At 33.5% G+C, this 17,437-nt stretch overlaps 1 protein-coding gene and 1 pseudogene across 1 annotated transcript in view; one reads left to right on the top strand and one right to left on the bottom strand.

Annotated features, from left to right (window-relative positions):
- Nucleotides 1-3,242: 3,242 nt before the first annotated feature.
- LOC111613148 (transmembrane protein 220-like) overlaps nt 3,243-17,437 on the top strand; it is a 33,070-nt gene continuing 18,875 nt past the window's right edge. The window contains exon 1 of the mRNA XM_023354483.1: nt 3,243-3,324. Coding sequence (XP_023210251.1) covers nt 3,296-3,324 — 29 coding nt within the window. The 5' untranslated portion in view covers nt 3,243-3,295. The remainder of the gene's footprint in view (nt 3,325-17,437) is intronic.
- Nucleotides 7,255-15,980, bottom strand: LOC111613137 (annotated as a pseudogene).

The raw sequence follows: 17,437 nt of genomic DNA on the forward strand, positions 1-17,437 counted from the left end.
GTTTTTCATCTCAGACATTTGCTAGGAGAAAATATGTCGTCCAGATCGTTACCAGACGTCGCAACACTTGGCGGACTTCTATCCAGACGTGTTTCTGCTCATGCGTCAGAAACCAGAAATCCCATCGAGAACAAATGTGTTTTATGCGCAAGTAGTGGTGCAAAATTATATGGGTACTCTCGGTGGAAGCATTCGACATATCGACAAGTTTAGCGATGGAAATTCGATAGTTTTCTCGGACGATAACCTCAATAATGCTAGAGTTCTTCAGTCATCAAATCAGATTTATTCCGGCCTTCGAGAATGTCTTGAACCATTGAAATACAGTCGATCAGGCCCGCCGTAAGCGGGCGTGCAAGGCGTGCACCGCATGCGGGCGGCACGTCCTGGGGGCGGAAAATCGAGCGATCGGTCATGTAATATTGAAAGTCATTGTCATAATACCCACCCTACTTATAGCATAAGAAATGTCTTCGCATGGAGAAAAAACTCCGACCGGCGCGCAATTACTATATTCTTATTTATATTATAGCGTTAACAGCGCCTCTATTGGCATTTATCAGAATTAAGATGCAATGCGAAACGTCTGTCGGCAGTTTGAACCATCCGACGAAGTACCCATAAGTACCCGAAAGCCAAGTACCCATAGTCGTGCTCTATGACAGAAGTTGATAGGACTGGCGAAAATAGGGAATCCCCACGGAGCTTCCTTCTTAGTTTGTACTTGTACGCATTCGAACAGTTCTATCGCATATCAAATTGCAATTATTTTGTTAACAATTCTTCTGACATGGATCTAATTAGAATTAATGATATTTTAACTTGGTTAGGATTTAAATCTGAAGCTTAAAGACGATTCGAGTAGTGAAACAGACATTGACGGTATTGATTTGTTTAATGAAATCAATACTTTAAAGTTGCATTTTCCAGAAAACCAGTCTAATGATCCACAAACCCTATTACAATATCTTTTTACTAATGACTTAATTTCAACATTTCCGAACACAGCAATAGCACTAAAAATATACTTACATTGCCGGTTACAGTTGCATTTGGTGAAAGGTCCTTTTCGAAGTTAAAAATTATAGAAAAACTATTTAAGGTCAACAATGTACCAGCAAAGACTAAGTAATTTAGCTGTAGTTTCAATTGAATACGAAATCTTAGACAGCTTGGATACAAGAAAATTGATAGCAGATTTCGCAAACATAAAGGCAAGAAGAGTTTAATTTCTGTAGATAAATATTTATATGGTTTTACACTTAAGTAAACAAAAATAACTTAGTAATAATAAATAGTTTTTCTTTGTAAAGTATTTAACTTTCTTTTTTCACACCCTTATGAGACAACACTAAAGAGCCTTTCTGGCAAGCTCGGCGTAGGTAGTCGTAGTTAAACAGGGGGCGTCATAATCGGTATTGCACACGGGCGTTCAAACAGCTAGTGGCGCCCCTGCAGTCGATCCCCCTATAACACGGTAGATACGTTCCGGTTTTTATGAATCCATTTCTACGAGTCCAGCCAATCACAACCCTGCACGTATGCAGTTTACGGACTACGGCTGTTTGAAAGGTTTCTTCCATAAAATTAATCGATTCTAGACTAATTTGACTCAACATTTCCAAAACACGTATAATTTTTTGGGAATAATCCATATAAACTATGCTATAAACAAAAAATTGTAGGATTAACTTACCGAGCGTGCACCGTTCGACTACGACATTGCTTAAGCTTGTTTTCGTCGTGGAGCTTGTCATCGAATGGCGCTCGCGTGCTTCCTAATAAATTATTTTTTTTTTACGAAATATTCGCTGAACTTTGGAGACATCATTAATATAAATATAATTTTTATGGACGTTAAATAATAAATGGTTTTTAGTAGGTCCGCTGCTCGTTTAAACTCAACGGTAATATCTGCTATTGGTCTAGATTCGACCAATCCCGTCGCGACACGAGTCGGAGATGACGTTTTACCGAATTATACGAGTTTTTTAGCGTGTTTGTACGAATACTGTCGCAATTTTTTCGCCGTGATATAGGAATCCGAACTATAGGAACCCGTATTATAGGGGGGTCGACTGTAGTGTGAATCATGGAAGAAGTCTTCAAAACTATGTTTGTTTCGACATTTTTTAATTATAATAATTTAAGAATTTTATATTTTCAGAAAAGTTCCATCTAATAATTCCAGGTTGTTTTACAAATGGAACATACATTTTTTGGCTTTTTTGTCCTGTGAGCACTAAGAGGGTTTTTAATTATGCCATTTGCCAGTGGCTGTGGCGCGGATTCCAGTCTCACCAATGGGCCGGCCGCTTGGATTTTCCGGGTTTTCTTCGCGTATCCTACAAACGAATAGGGACCTATTACGCATAGAAAGTCTTCTTGGGAAGCATCTGAGCCCATCAGTGGCCTAGTGGATAAGATTACTGAACACTAGTAATTGGTCGTGGGTTCGTACCTTGCAACGAGCCGGCCCATGGAGTTTTCCGGATTTTTTACCCATGCCTAACTGCTAACGTCTAAATAGGGCTTATTTCTCATAGAAAGTCCTCTCCGCATCTGCCTTGAGAAATCACAACTGTGTCGTGAAATCCAACAAACCAAACGTTTAATCATATCCATCATGAATTCCAACCAGAGCCACAATGAAACCGAGTGAGGGATGAGCCTGACATATTCGGGACAGATGATCTATGAAAATTCCCCCGAATTCGATCTTGGGTCCTTCAAGCGGCAGGATGACACTTTAACATCCTCAACTATTTGGCCCACAACGGATCATACTATTGGAAGTGAAAGGGGCTCCAAATAATTGCATCATTACTAATGATGTGCCGGATCGTTAAAAATGTATATCCGCGGATACGCATACGGATCATTAGAGTCTAGATCCGCGGATACGGATAGGGATCATTAGTCTAGATCCGCGGATACACATACGGATCATTAGAGTCTAGATCCGCGGATACGGATACGGATCATTAGAGTCTAGATCCGCGGATACGGATACGGATATCCGGCACATCACTAATTATAAGTACTGAAGATCACTTAGTTTAAAAAGTTTGAAAATGTAAAGGATCAAAATAAAACGCTCAAATTTATTTTAAAATTAAACAAATAATAATAAAAGATTAAAAATGAAATAAAAAATATAACTGTATAACATGTCAATTGTACAGTTTATCGTATTACTCTTCACTTTAATCTGTCGATAAGACAAAAATACGAATGCAAAAGCCATTTTATAAGATTGATATCTGCTGAAAGAAACACTATTATTTAAATAATAATGGATATGCCCGTACCAGTAGTTACAATGTAAGTTTATATTATCTTTTAAATATTTAAGTCTGTATTTACTTTATTAATTAAAGCAATAAATTATAATTGTTTTATTATACTTTGATTGTTAAATTACTTGAATACATAGACGAATAATTGCATAATTTATCATTAAAAGCTTAAATCCCCGAATAAAATTAAACAAAATTTTAATATTTTATTGACTAATCTAAAAATTATCTGTCAATGCCACTGTTTGAATGTTATAATATGCATAGATTGTATGCACAGTAATGAAATAATATAAATTTAATAAATGTATAAAACGTTATATAGAATTCAATTTAAGTGCTTTTTCATGCTTGAATTCCATGTTGAAAGTAAAAAAAATGCTTATGTTTAAGCAGAATGTGCAGTAAAGAAGTAGCTCCAGGAGAATCCTACTTCTTTACTGCGGGGATTCTTACAGGATCCTGTTCCTCCTGAATGAAAATTTAAGAATCCACTTGTAACGATCTATTGTATCCTTGATTGTAATTAAGCAGTGTAACAGCTTCACGATTTATATATATATATCATATCAAGTTATTGAAATAACTTCCAAAATGTTCTTAATACAGTATATTCATTACTATAAACACCAAATTAACAAGTAGAATTAAGACTTATATTGACAATTTGCATCATCACGGACAGAACTGTCCGTGATGATGCAAATTGCCCCGTCCAGGGCAGCACTTTTTAGGGGGCGGCAAAATTTTACAATAAATAATAATATCTTGTAAAAATTTGAAACATCCTAATCTATACTTGCATCGCGCCTACGATAGTGCTATCGTCCGGACAGTCCGGGTGAACTAGTAATTTTTTCATCCCAGGAAATCCTGTGAAACCTGTTGACCCTTTTTTTTTTTTCTTTTTGCTTGTACGATTCATTTGGGTTCATATACACCACTAATATCCAATAGAACTATTTTAAGCAAGTCGCTGCACTACCACCGAATTTTTCATCGCTTGTTCTGTGACAAAACTGAATTTTGCTCTTTTAAATTGAAATACCTAAATAAGGGGGCTGACACCCACGGTACGCCACTGGGGGGTCTTCATCTTGGAGAGGCCCTGAAAATTTTTTTTTAAGATTTAAGTTTATTAAACATGATAACTCTAAGGTTATTCCCCCGCAATGTTATTCTTCGTATCATTTCTATTGTAAATATTTTTTTAAAAAAGTCTTTTATCTGATAATTTTCGTTCGTTCTTTCGAAATCTTCGTAATTGGATTTCAAGGTTTATCGTCAATCATTTCATAAGACACTTAAATTCAAGTAGAAAAAAGAATTATGCCGTTTGTGTTTGATGAATAAACATTATTAGAATGGAATTTTGTATGGTTAACGTAGATTTTACACCCATTTTATTAGATATTTTAAAATTTATTATGCAAATTGACAGATTTTAAGTGTGCAAGGAATACGAAAACATTAAATTTTGCGCATACATATGGATTAACCTGGATCAACTCTGTACAAGCTAAATTTAGGAGTAGAACCTTAAGCTATTACTGCTTGTTGGAACAGAAGGGCCTCATACAAACTTGAGGCTTCCTAAGCGTATAGTTTAGGCATCAGTATATATAAATCCTGGTCTCGGAAGACCTACGTCAGGGTCTACCGATTTAGATCACAGATTAGAACAATACTTTCACCCAAAATATTAAGTCGAATGTCTAGTCCTGAGTTATATAAGAACACGAACGTGTTGAGAACATCATGTGGTACTAACTCATTCAGATCATTCACTGGAGGAGTTTGTTACACGTGACACTCCCAACACATTCGTGTTGTTTGGTACTCACATAACTCGAGACTAGATACCCAGATTTGTTTCGATTGTTTTTGTTAAGTTATGGCAACGCAACGCTTGGACGATCTACCTAGGAGGATGCCTTCCCCGAAGTCTTTTAAGGGAAACTGACCCCTATTTAGGTGTTAGACGTGAAGGAAACCCGGAAAACTCCACGTGGCCAGCCCGTCCGAGCGAGGCGCAAACCCACGACCGAACTCCCAGTGTTCATGGTACGAAGACCGCTTCGCCACTGGTGGTCACCTGTTTCGATTGAGTTCTTCACATCGATAGAATGGCACATGTGTGTTTCTAGTAACATTTCATGGTGGCAACATTGCTCTCTATAATCACGAAGATGGCAGAATAAACGTTGTTCTGTTTCTTTTAAAAAAACCCGTTATATTTCCACTCATTTGTCCTTTTTCTCGCACACGTCTGAATGGCTTGGTTTTGGAGATACACCGATGCAACACATGGACGAGCAAACATGCCGAGGAGATGCCAACCGGGAGGACTTCGTACAGGAAACTGGTCCACTTAAATGCTGCATGCGAAGAAATCCCGAAAATTTTCACCCATTCATCCCGTTGAGGTGGGAACCCGCGACCAATTACCAGAGTTTAGTGGTTTTACTCACTGCCATTGGGGGGGGGGCACTCATTCCTAAATGATTAGTCATATTTAACAAGAATACGAGTAAGGGCTGCATCATCAACAATTTTTTGATCTCATTTTAACAACTCCGTCCCGAAATTTTAAACTCTCTTAAACTTATATATATTTTAATTTTAAATCAGTAATATTCCTGTTATATTTTCTGTTAGAAATTAATGATTTAGTATTGTATTAAGCGAACCCGAAATTTCAAATTTCTGAATTAAATGTTCCTAAATCTGTAGACATTTTGAACAGAATTTTATATCACGGGTTGTTAACTTTTAATGATTGCAGTACCAAAGTAAAACAATGCAGTGATTCAATATGCCAATTTATCTTACAGAAAGATCTAATTTTCTGCTGAAAATTATGTAAAAGAAATGCTACATTCTAAAGAGGAAAAATTGAGCTGTGCGCTCTTTTTCGCATCTCAATTTTTTGTTTTTGCTGATGCGTGCCGTTAAAAGTTGCTTCACACTCCAAGTGTAACACCCACAAGTCAAACACACAGGTTGCAGAATCCCGATTCACTCGTTAAAGCTTCGATAGGTCACGCCTTACAAAGTACTTCCACGAAACAAAATCGGTCATCGTTACGAATTGTTTTTCTCCATATCTAATGTTGAAATATATTACAAAATTACTTCGGTTGTTCAATCATTTTATTAACCGAATGCCCATTAGTAGACTACAATCAGTGGCGCGTTAGATCTTCACGGGGCCCGGGAAAATTTCAATTAGGGGGCCCACGTACACTGTTGACTTCAGACATTTTTCTTTGGAGGAATCTTTTTAAGAAATGTTTTCTCGTAAAAGATTAGTTTGGGGGGTCCTAGACAATTTGCCCATAGAATAACGTGCCACTGACTACAATTCTCTACGTCATTGTGATTTACGGTACCGAATATGTTTTTCCGGATTGGCAGGTTTCCGCTTTCGACAGGTTTTACTTTATATTCTTTATGTAATGAATTGTATCAATATAGAAAATATTTGAGTAAATCAAAAATTGTATTTAAAAAAAGTAATGCCTTAATGGCACTATTCTTCAACTTTTTGCAAGTCTCCCTCTCTCCAAACCTTTATAAGTCGTCATTTTTTGCAATAAACTATTAGAATTTCGTGCATAAAATCTTGGTTTAAATAGTATTATTTACTCATTTTAAGATCAAAATAATGCTGTCTTAACAGCAGCAGCAGTTATCTAACTCTTTGAATTACTGTACAAAGAAATTTTAATGAGAGAAAACGTCTTAAAAATGATAAATTTCATAACAATTTTGAATTTTCTTAAAAACGAGAATTGTCTGTCCTCAAAACTCTGAAGTTACAGTTTAATTTCTTCGTATGAATTTTTATTTCCTTGAATCTTTGTAAGACTTAAATAGATGTAAACATTATTAAAATGAATTTATTTTTAGGAAATAACAATTTCTTTACATTAATGCAAATTATTTTCAAAATAATAACAGGTTTCATGAAAACGTATATACTTTTTTTTCCTCCTCTAATTCTTCTATTTATATATATTATATATATTAATATTCATTAAATTTCGAAAAAATTCTCTCGAAATTTCTATCACAAATACTTGATTTTTTTTTTGCTGCATATATTAATACTGGTTTATTATTTTCAAACTAATATAAAGAGGCAATTTTGAAATGAAAAAAAAAGAGGGTAACTTCTTGGAAAAATAAAAAGAAATACTGTTTTTATGAATCCTCAGATTCAAAATTGGATTTGAAATCCCTATTTGGCTGCTTTCTCCATTTTGATGAGTTCCAAAATGCCATCTTGCATCTCCTTGACTGCTTGGAATTCGGTCAGTCCCATTCGTCTCTTGTTTGAAATATCATAAATCCCTCCTACGCTCTCTGTATGTTCTCCGCTGGTTCCTGCAACGATTTTTAAACAGCTCGTGAAGATTTCGACAGTGATAAAAAGCCAATTTTTCAACGTTAGAAATCTCACCTCTGACTTGTAAGTTATACTTTGCAGCAATTGCTTCTAGATTCTTCCTATCTTTGGCTAACTTGGGCAATTTAATATGTACGCTAGCGCGGATTGTTGTACCCAAATTGGTTGGACAGAATGTGAGGAATCCTAATCGGTTGTCGTGCGAAAATGGTAATTTTGATTCTATAATGTTCACAGCCTAAAGAGTGGAAATTTTTTTAAAACGCATTTTACATCTAATTCTCTTAAATTTGAGTTTTAAAGTAGTAGAATAAACTCACGTTTATTAATCTTTGGAAAATTTGCTTTAAATCGCCACCTTTTTGCATAGAAATAATGCGAAGATGATCCTCTTCGTTTACCCATACCAGGAATGTCTTTGCATCATTGTGATATATACCACGACCAGTTGGCCAGAAACGACAAGCATTTGCAGCTTGGAGAAATCTACAAAAGTAAAAAAGAAAAAACATACCATTAATTATTATAAAAAGCGAGAAAAGCTCAATTTTGAAGAGAGCGGGGTTTTAAAAATATTGTAAATGCTAACAACGAGTAAAACTTCCATCAAGTGTGACCCCACTCGACATACGACAACCCCAATATTTCCTCATCCCCTCGACCGTTACCCACCAAAATTTAATAGCAACAATGCCCCTGCTATGCAAGCTACCGTGCCAAATTTTGTTTCTTATTCATTATCCCATCGTGAGATATAAATAGAACGAAATACAGAATATTAAAATGTGGAAATACTCATCAACAGAGTTATAAGAATCAATACTTTATCATATCTAACTATGTTAACATTCCTCTAAATGGATACTTAAGTGATAAACATTACATAATGAATCATTTGTCACATATAAATGAATATAAATCTACAAATATTCTTTAAATTATAGCTAGTTATTAAAATTAGGTGAGCAAAGCCAAGTTCGTAGATCATTAGTTAATATTTATATAAAAATTGGCAATAGTTTAGTCATATTAATGTTAAATTGATATTAAATTGATTTAAAAGTAGTAGTAGTAATATATTAAAGTATATTTTTACTAGTTCTTTATATAACTTAATATGGATTTTTTCGTTTGTAATAACTTACGAAAAAAATCCATACTAAGTTATATAAAGAATTAGTAAAAGTATACTTTAATATATTAATAGATTTATAAGTAATCTATATATGAAAATACTGGGGGGAAAATCAAAAATTGATGCTGTACATAAATTTAAACTCTAAATTTACAATTTCTGATGATTATTTGTATGAAAAATCTACTTGAGGTTGATCTCAGTGTTTAGAATAAAGGATATTTGATTAATGATAATGGCTCGTTTAAGCAGTGTCACTATTTTATCACAGCTGATTATTTACTATTTAATATTTTACCAGACTTTCCAATCCTCTTGAATATTAGGTTTTAAAATAAATTTCATATATGTTTATTAATCAGTGTAACAGATCTTTCAGCAACAAAACAAGAAAAATTTGCTGGTTATAAAGCTCTATAAACGTTTGATAGTGTTATAAAGTCCATACAGAGCACACCATTCTTTAAAACGTATATAATTAAATACAATTTAAAACAAAATTACTATGTGAAGATGGCTTTCATTCAGTTTGGATCGACAAAATCAACAAAGTTTTCTATAAACTTTAAGGAAATTTTACATTCAAACTAAAAAAAACCATGATCTAAACAAATGTTAAATGTAAAACACTTTAAACTTAGAAAAAAATTAAGAATTAAGATAATTTATTAACTAAATTCCATTAACGTGTAATTAAAATTGAATGTTTTTATGTGAAGATTCTTCTAATTAAGTTTATAAAAGTTTTTAATTTATTTAGAAGAGTTGTGTGGATGGCATTCGTGACATTTCACCAGACATTAAACGTATTAAAAACATATTTTCTGGAAATTAAATCTAAGTTTTAATTCCGGAATCATTTATTATTTAGGTCACGACTAAATTTAGGCTTGAAAAGTTAAGAAATCATTTGACTTAAGGAAACGTCATATTAATTTTATGGCTAATAGTAAAAGTACTGCTGTGACAGATTATCGTTATTGATTACTGTTTTAGCAAATAATAACAGCATTGTTTAACCCCTAAAGTAGTTTTATGGAGCCAGAATACTCTCATAACACTTCAAATTTTCCATTTATTGTTTGAATCCTGTTAACTAATTCTTAACTTTAAGTCTTCTGTGTGTTTCCTAGTGCTTTTATACTCAAATGTTTATTATATTTCAGGGTGTTTTATGGATGCTGCTCTTCTAACTCTTCTGATATTAGTACTAGAATAATTTAATCGTTTCACATATTTGCCAAATATTCTTAAACTTGGGGTAGCATGAGATCAATTATTTCTAAAAACTTAAACGAGAACTTTCATTCTGAGCCTCCTACGCTTAAAAATACTCATTCCAGCTTATATAAGTGAGCAAATGTGTAATATTTTTTGTCAAATTATTAAAAATATAATGATTTTCAATGAGTTTTATATGGTTTTAAGTATCTTAGTTGAAAGAAAGTTTGTCCAAAACACAGTCTAATCTTTATATATTTAGATGTGTTACATCTAAATATATAAGCATTTCACTATTTTAAAAATACTCAATATGTTAAAAAAAACTTTAAAATTCTCAAAAATCAAACATGTTTTTTCATAATTCTAAATGATATTGATAGAGGAGAATATATATATATAGCAAGCTGTAATGCAAGATACAGCCATTGATCAAGTAAATTGTCCATCAAAGTTTAAACTTATGTTAAAAATTCTGAAAGATATCTATCATCATTTTCTGATGATTCGATCGATAAAAGTTCACCTTGTTATCAAAATACTTATGCATTATAATCTAAGTTTCCTTTGAATAAGCCTGTTATTGTTCTTGTCTCTCATTTTCTCACTGTGAGAACAATGTAAGGAGGGGTCCAGAACACTTTAGAAATATTCTTTCTACATATAACTTTACTAAGCAAGTTAATTTTATCACCACAAATATATAAAAGCGGACATTTGAATATTAAATTTTAATTTTAAGTATTTCAGAAATTCACACACAATTTCACGTGATAAAGAGTAATAAATCTTCAGAAATGCCAACTTTTTCTTCTCCAATCGAATTCAAATTATCAAAAATTCTATAAAAATATTGGCTTAAAAAGTAATCCGATTTTATAAAGAACGAGAGCCGGAAGGATGCTTTGCAGCATAGCAACCGAAACGATCCTGGTAGTTGACTTTACAGGATTTAACTGGTTAAAAGCGAAAAATCATTAAAGTTTCCCGTTGATTTGACGTAATAAATTACGTTTAAACAAATCTATCGCGTGAATTTCATTAAAAAAACCATAAAAATTACTATATAAATACTCCATTCTGCTGTGGAGAGAGAGGGGGAATTTTGAGCATTTAACTTAAATTTCGCTCGTTTTAGTAACGAGTTATGCATTTTTATTCTATTTTTCGCCGGTTAAATAGTGTAAAAATAGAGTATTTCATGTATTTACTTAGATTAGAGTAATCATAACCTCAAGAAATCTTACTAAAATCCTTAATTAAAATGTAAATGAAATCTTAACTCTCTACTATAAAATTCCAAACACACCAAAGTACATTCTGTACACACAAAACACCTCAAAATGTTAAATTTGTATAGAAAATTTCGATTCTAGAATCAGAAAAGTAATTGTTTAGGAAAGGAAAACTAACATTTTAAGAAGTATTAACATATAATTATCCAGGTTTAACGTTTTAAAAGTATTTTATTTATAAATTTAGTCACCAATTTAAAATTTATGAGGAGTATAGAGGACGAAATCACTACATTATCGATGTCCTTTCCAGTAAATAATCTTTAAATTGCAAACAAAAGAGCAATTTTTAGTAGGGATAAGTTAAATTCCTAAATAATTTTACGCCGTCTTTCCCTTAAAATTCTAACTTAAATGACCGCAATACATTAATTCATGTACTGGAGACATGCAAACCGACAAAATACAGAATTACGACGCATCAATCCAATTTTTATCCCAGGAAAAATAATGAAAATGGATGAGTTTATTAGAAAAAAAAACTGATTTAGAGAAATGGCATGGTTCCAATGTTTTAAATGCACTGCTGTGTTCCAGATACGCATGAATGTCAAGACAATAATTCGTGGCGAAGGAACCAGTTCTGGCGTAATTAATGACCTTTTATTAAAATCAAAACAATAATATTGTGCCAAGTTGTAAATTTTACGCAAAAAATTGACTTTTGGTATTAAAAGAAAAGGGCGGAGATGCTCTCGTTCGCGTGTAATCGTCATGTGTCAAAGGTGGGAGAAAATTAGAAATGTAAGGCTCCGAACTGGTCCTAGTTTGATACATTTCTGAAAATTTTAATTATATAAAATAATTAATATATAATTCTAAGTAATTGTCTNATTATCTGCTTATATTCAATTATATATTTAATAAAATATAGGACAATTATTCAAAATCCTAAATACTTGGATAATTATTATACAAATGAAGAGTAAATAATACTTTTAAACCTTGCATTTGTATTCAGGTTATAAGGTTTTGTAATATAAAACCTTATAACCAATAACAGTTACTTATTCCTTTATAGGAATTAATAATAAATGAATATTTTTAGGAATGAGAATTATTGAAATTTGTAATTATACTTGAATACATTAACAAGAAGATTAGTTCTGAGAGTACGAATTAACAATTAAAACGGATTTGTTTTACTAATTCATGAGAAATATTTATAAAAAATGAATATTTTTCTTACGTATTTACAAGAATTTATTTATTTCCGATATTTTTTTTTTTAGGACTAGGAAACAAATTTAATTATTTTATTTCCCTAAAGATGGGAAGTATTCTCTCAGACTGTACAGAGAAAACAATGCCATTTTCGTTATAAAGCATTTTAAGAGTCGACAGTTTCGGCTATAAAAAATTTTATTTTATTTGGCTGATTTCCTCTTATACTTTTCTCGACTGCACAAATTCTCTCCTTAACTATTTTAAATAATATCTGACTAGAAAATCGAGTGAAATAACTACTTTTCTGACTACATTACGTATTTACTTATTAATCAATCGGTTAAACTTACGTATATTTCAAGCCAAAAAACTAATTTCCTAATTAAATATGCAAGTAAAATTATATTTAGTGTTTATAACTCAATAGATTTTACAATTTTTCTCAAGAATTTTAAACTTTCTCGGAGAACAAAGGCATATTTCTCTGGTTATCTTATCATATTTTCGTTGTTATTGTTGTTGTGATTTCTTACTCATCCTGTTTATCACGTATTTTTTGTATTTTACATGAAATGCTGGCTCACTCGATTAGTAATTTAAAATAAACAGAAATAATCAAAACTTTAAAAAATAATATTTAAACTAGATACGGTCTAAACTTTCCGTATACTTCGATCTGATCGATACGAATCGAACTTTGTGTATGGATTTTTATCTAATCTCATGCATTATTCATCTTTATCGATTTACAATGAGTAACCGTATGAAAGTATAATTAGATTTCTTACAATGACGAATCTATCTACAAGAAAATAAAGTTATATCGAATGATATACGAACCTGTCACCTTCTTTGAACAGAAAATGGTCGTCGATAAGCTTCTGCTGAGTGGATTTGCTCATACCAGTGAGGGGGTAATAAGTTCCCTTCAGTTCTCCACTCATATTGCTCAATACGTCGCTCACTTTTACTTCTATTTCCTTGTATTGCTGAGAGAACAAATAAAAAAATCGGTTTAAATTAATGTACTGTACAAGAACAATCTCTGTTCGTGTAGTGAATGGATTGGCGTACGTACCTCTTCTGTTAGGCAGGGGTTGAAAGGATAACCCTGCAAACTTCGACCGCATCTGACTCTAGTCGAGATGACAAACTGTCCTGAAGGATCGAGATTGACGAATGCATTAATATCGCCGAAATCCTTTGCGGGATGCTTGTCCGTGGCTTTGAATCCTCCGTGATATTCGTCGATAATAGGATTAAACAGATCGGCGAACACGTTATAGGATTCGGCATCCGGAGCGTAAACGCCCACTCCACTGTCTAAATTTTCCATCCCTATTCGAAAAAAGAAATCGACGAAATTAAAATTTTATATATAGAATATTTCTACATAAAATAGTAAAGCCAAATTTTGATAATCTTCTCAACTTTAATAGCATCGTCTCCGTTATTCGATTGTTTTAGTGGTAATTTACGGGTAATTTATATCAGAAAAAGGTATAAATCGACTGAATCTATAAGCCAACTTAACCGTGTATCAATATAAGTAGAGTGAAACTAATTTTAACGCGTGGATCGATAGAAGCTGTATGCTTCCTGACCAAAAACCCGAATCAAATTTTTATTTTTTTTTTATATAAATTGTGACGAATTTAACTGTTTTTGGCGTTAAATCGGATGCCGAATAATGTAATTAAGCGGCTAATTCTGTCAAATTGTGCGTAAAATGATATTTATAGTTACTTAAGCGCTAACAATAACACGTGTGTTAGCATAATCAGTTATCTTCGAGGTTTCTTCTTATCTCTAGTACAGAGTCTAACCCCCTTAGAACGTCCTCATTTCTAAGTAGACGAACCTTATCTTTCGTCTGTTAACTCCGGATAAACAGTTATCCAGATTTAAATTCTTTTAAATAATACAAAAGGAGGCTTTTTATTCGAATTTTTAAGGATTTGCGCTTTAAAATATTAAAAATTGGGATCTAAAATTTAAGGAAAATGCCCTCTCCATCCTCTCCGAATTATCTGAAGGCTAAACTTTATCTAATTTATCTCTCTATGCTGATATGTTTATTGCTTAAACTCGCCACTGAGCTTAAGGAACGAAGTCCAAAATAATTTCATTAATGGAAAATTTCCATTTTTAAAATGTAATACAGGATAAAAATGGAATTTTTAATTATTAAACTTCAGCAAGAGCTACGGAAACGAGCGTGCAATTAGTTTAAGTCGCCTGAATTTAACCAATTTTTAGTTAGGAAGCATAAAAGATGCTGAAAATTAGGGTAAAATGGAGGAGGAGAAGGAGGAGGGTCATCGCTGCCATGGCAACGACGGAATTTCTCTCATTCGCTACGTCCTATTGATCCAAACGAGAAGAGAATTTCGCAAAGGAGAAATATCGCTTCCGCTAGACGCATAGAATTTTAAGAGGAATTTTTAAATGCAAAATTAAATTAAAAAATTGGTTTACACTTTACCTGATTGAACGACGTCGAGAAGCGTGGCACCCATTCCAGTTTTCTTGTCTTTGAGCTTGTCGAACACCTCCTGAGTCAAGTGTTTTTTAAGCAAGGAGTGGCAATTCTGTGCATTCTTCAACGTGGCATAACCTTTTTCCAGTTTCTCCTTGTTGGCCATACTGTCTCCTTGGCTGTCTTTATCCTTGCCGAAACTGAATACGCTGTTCCTATTAAGAAAAATCGAAGATGAGTAAAAACGCTGGCAGCCCTCTAAGCTTTATAAATGCGCTGCGGAGGATCATGGGTAAGCAGCCGGACGATGATGTCATATACTTAAACCCCTACTTATCAGTTAGATAGCGAGCCCCGAAAATGCAGTAAATCATTAAAATTAAGAGAAAGTAGATCTTCAAATATTTATTACTCGCCAACCGGCCGCTTCTCCTCTTGGCTACGACCAAAATATTGATCTCATCCGCATCCTCCATCCTCCCGACCTTCCACCCCTCCGGTCGGAGAATCAAGGAGGCTGCTATCAGAATCGACCCTCAATTTAACCAAATCGAACGCGAAAATTCCGATATTTTAGAGCGCATCCACTATAAATCATCGCGCACGTAATTTAGAAGATAATCCAGCTTTACTTGTAGGTATTAAAACCGAGCCTACAAAGTCCAAGGACGATTCGAGATAAAATAAACCGAGGAACTGATAACTCTACCTTCTAGCAATGCGCTTATAACAGCTCAGAATATGCAGGAACCCCCGATTTTTGGCCAGGAACATCGATAGGTCAACGACGCTCGCCATTGTCTAGAAAAGGGGGAGATCACGCGCCGGAAATATGATAATTCTCACCTCACATATTGAGGTAACGGCGTGTATATGATAGCGGCGAGTAAGAGGACCAACAATGCAATTATCGTTTTACCTTCCATCTCTAATCGAGGACGACTGAAACCGCAGCACGACCATGCGCTGCCAACGTCCTAAGAACGACCTTCAAAGCTGTTTTTAGGATGCGACACAGGTGAATGAGGAGAAGCCACACAAAAGGAAATTAATCTAACAGTGTCGGCACGTCGCACCGTCTACCCAAATTACTTTAAAGATAATTTAATTAATCCCCCAAAATTTATATATATATATACTTATATTCTTAAGGATTTCTTTCGTTGGGGTGATAGAAAGGAGCGCCAAAATATCGAGAGTACCGCTAGGATCGGATGGAGGAAAAAAAAATTGGAAGAGGTGTGCTTACCCTTTTATAAAATAAGTTATGTACCATAGAGTGAACATTATTTGGAATATTCGATAGCCCCTACGAATGCTCGGCGATAGAAGATTCCCAAATCCGTGACGTCACACCACATCGGCGGGTGCATGCCGGGAAAAGGAGAATGCGGCAGGATGGATCTGTGACGGAAATGTCAAATTTTTCTCCAAAGAAGAAAAAAAAATTTGAAGTTTCCCCCTTTAAAACGTTTAAATTCGCTTCGATTTAACGGCCGAAAAGTTCGTTATTTAAAAAAAAAAAAAAGTTCGTTTATTTCGATTTCAAATTTTTGAATTCGATTCGATTTAACTGACATTTTTAAACGGTTTTTTAATGGAATAATCTCAAGGTCGTTCGTATCCTGATAGTTTAAGTGTACTGATTAAGAAAGTAAACTTTAAAACAGATAAGATTTGTGATGGCTCATTCGTTGGCGTGAATTTTTTTAACTCCCCCGAGCAGCAGCAGCAGCAGAATAACCTCTCAACCTAGAACTTCAACCTCTGTTTTCGCCTTGAGACCTCCTTTTAGCCTACCAAAAATAGTGAGATCTCGCGACCCACCGGTTGAGAAACACGGTTCTAATTTATCTTAAGAGTTTGCATCTACCGATTATTACTCCCCGGAGACTAATTATATTCTTATGTTCGGTGAAGCGAATTTTATGTAAATTAAAAAACCATTACTAGAGATAAATCGCACTAAATTAGATGATGTGTAGAGTCCGGTAAGAAGTCGAAAAATCCGAAATAAATAAATAAAAAGTGAATTTTTATTTCTATAAAATGATTGGTTTATTAAATCTTAAATTGTTTAGTTTCTCGCATTAATTGAGTCTTAATAAATTACACTTCTGATGATAATTTTCTACTATAAAACCAAATTAAACTAGTTAAATTATCATCGCTGAACTGAAAAGAATATTTTAACTTTTTAACAATTCCGGGTAATAATTAAACTTAAAAAACCCACCGATGAGTTGTGTAACTTTCCCGGCAAGAGTTAAAGTTGTGTAAGGAGCACCATTTGTTACGAGATTTTATTTAGAAATTTCACTATAAAACAGCAAAAAGCTTAATTTTGAGAGACGAGTTTCATATTAATTATAACGAGTAAAATCATTAAGTCTAACCCCACTCGAGATACGACACGCGACTCTCTGTATC

This window comes from Centruroides sculpturatus, unplaced genomic scaffold (genome assembly GCF_000671375.1).
Source record: "Centruroides sculpturatus isolate CEXI.00-Female unplaced genomic scaffold, Cexi_2.0 scaffold134, whole genome shotgun sequence".
Taxonomy (NCBI): Eukaryota; Metazoa; Arthropoda; class Arachnida; order Scorpiones; family Buthidae; genus Centruroides; species Centruroides sculpturatus.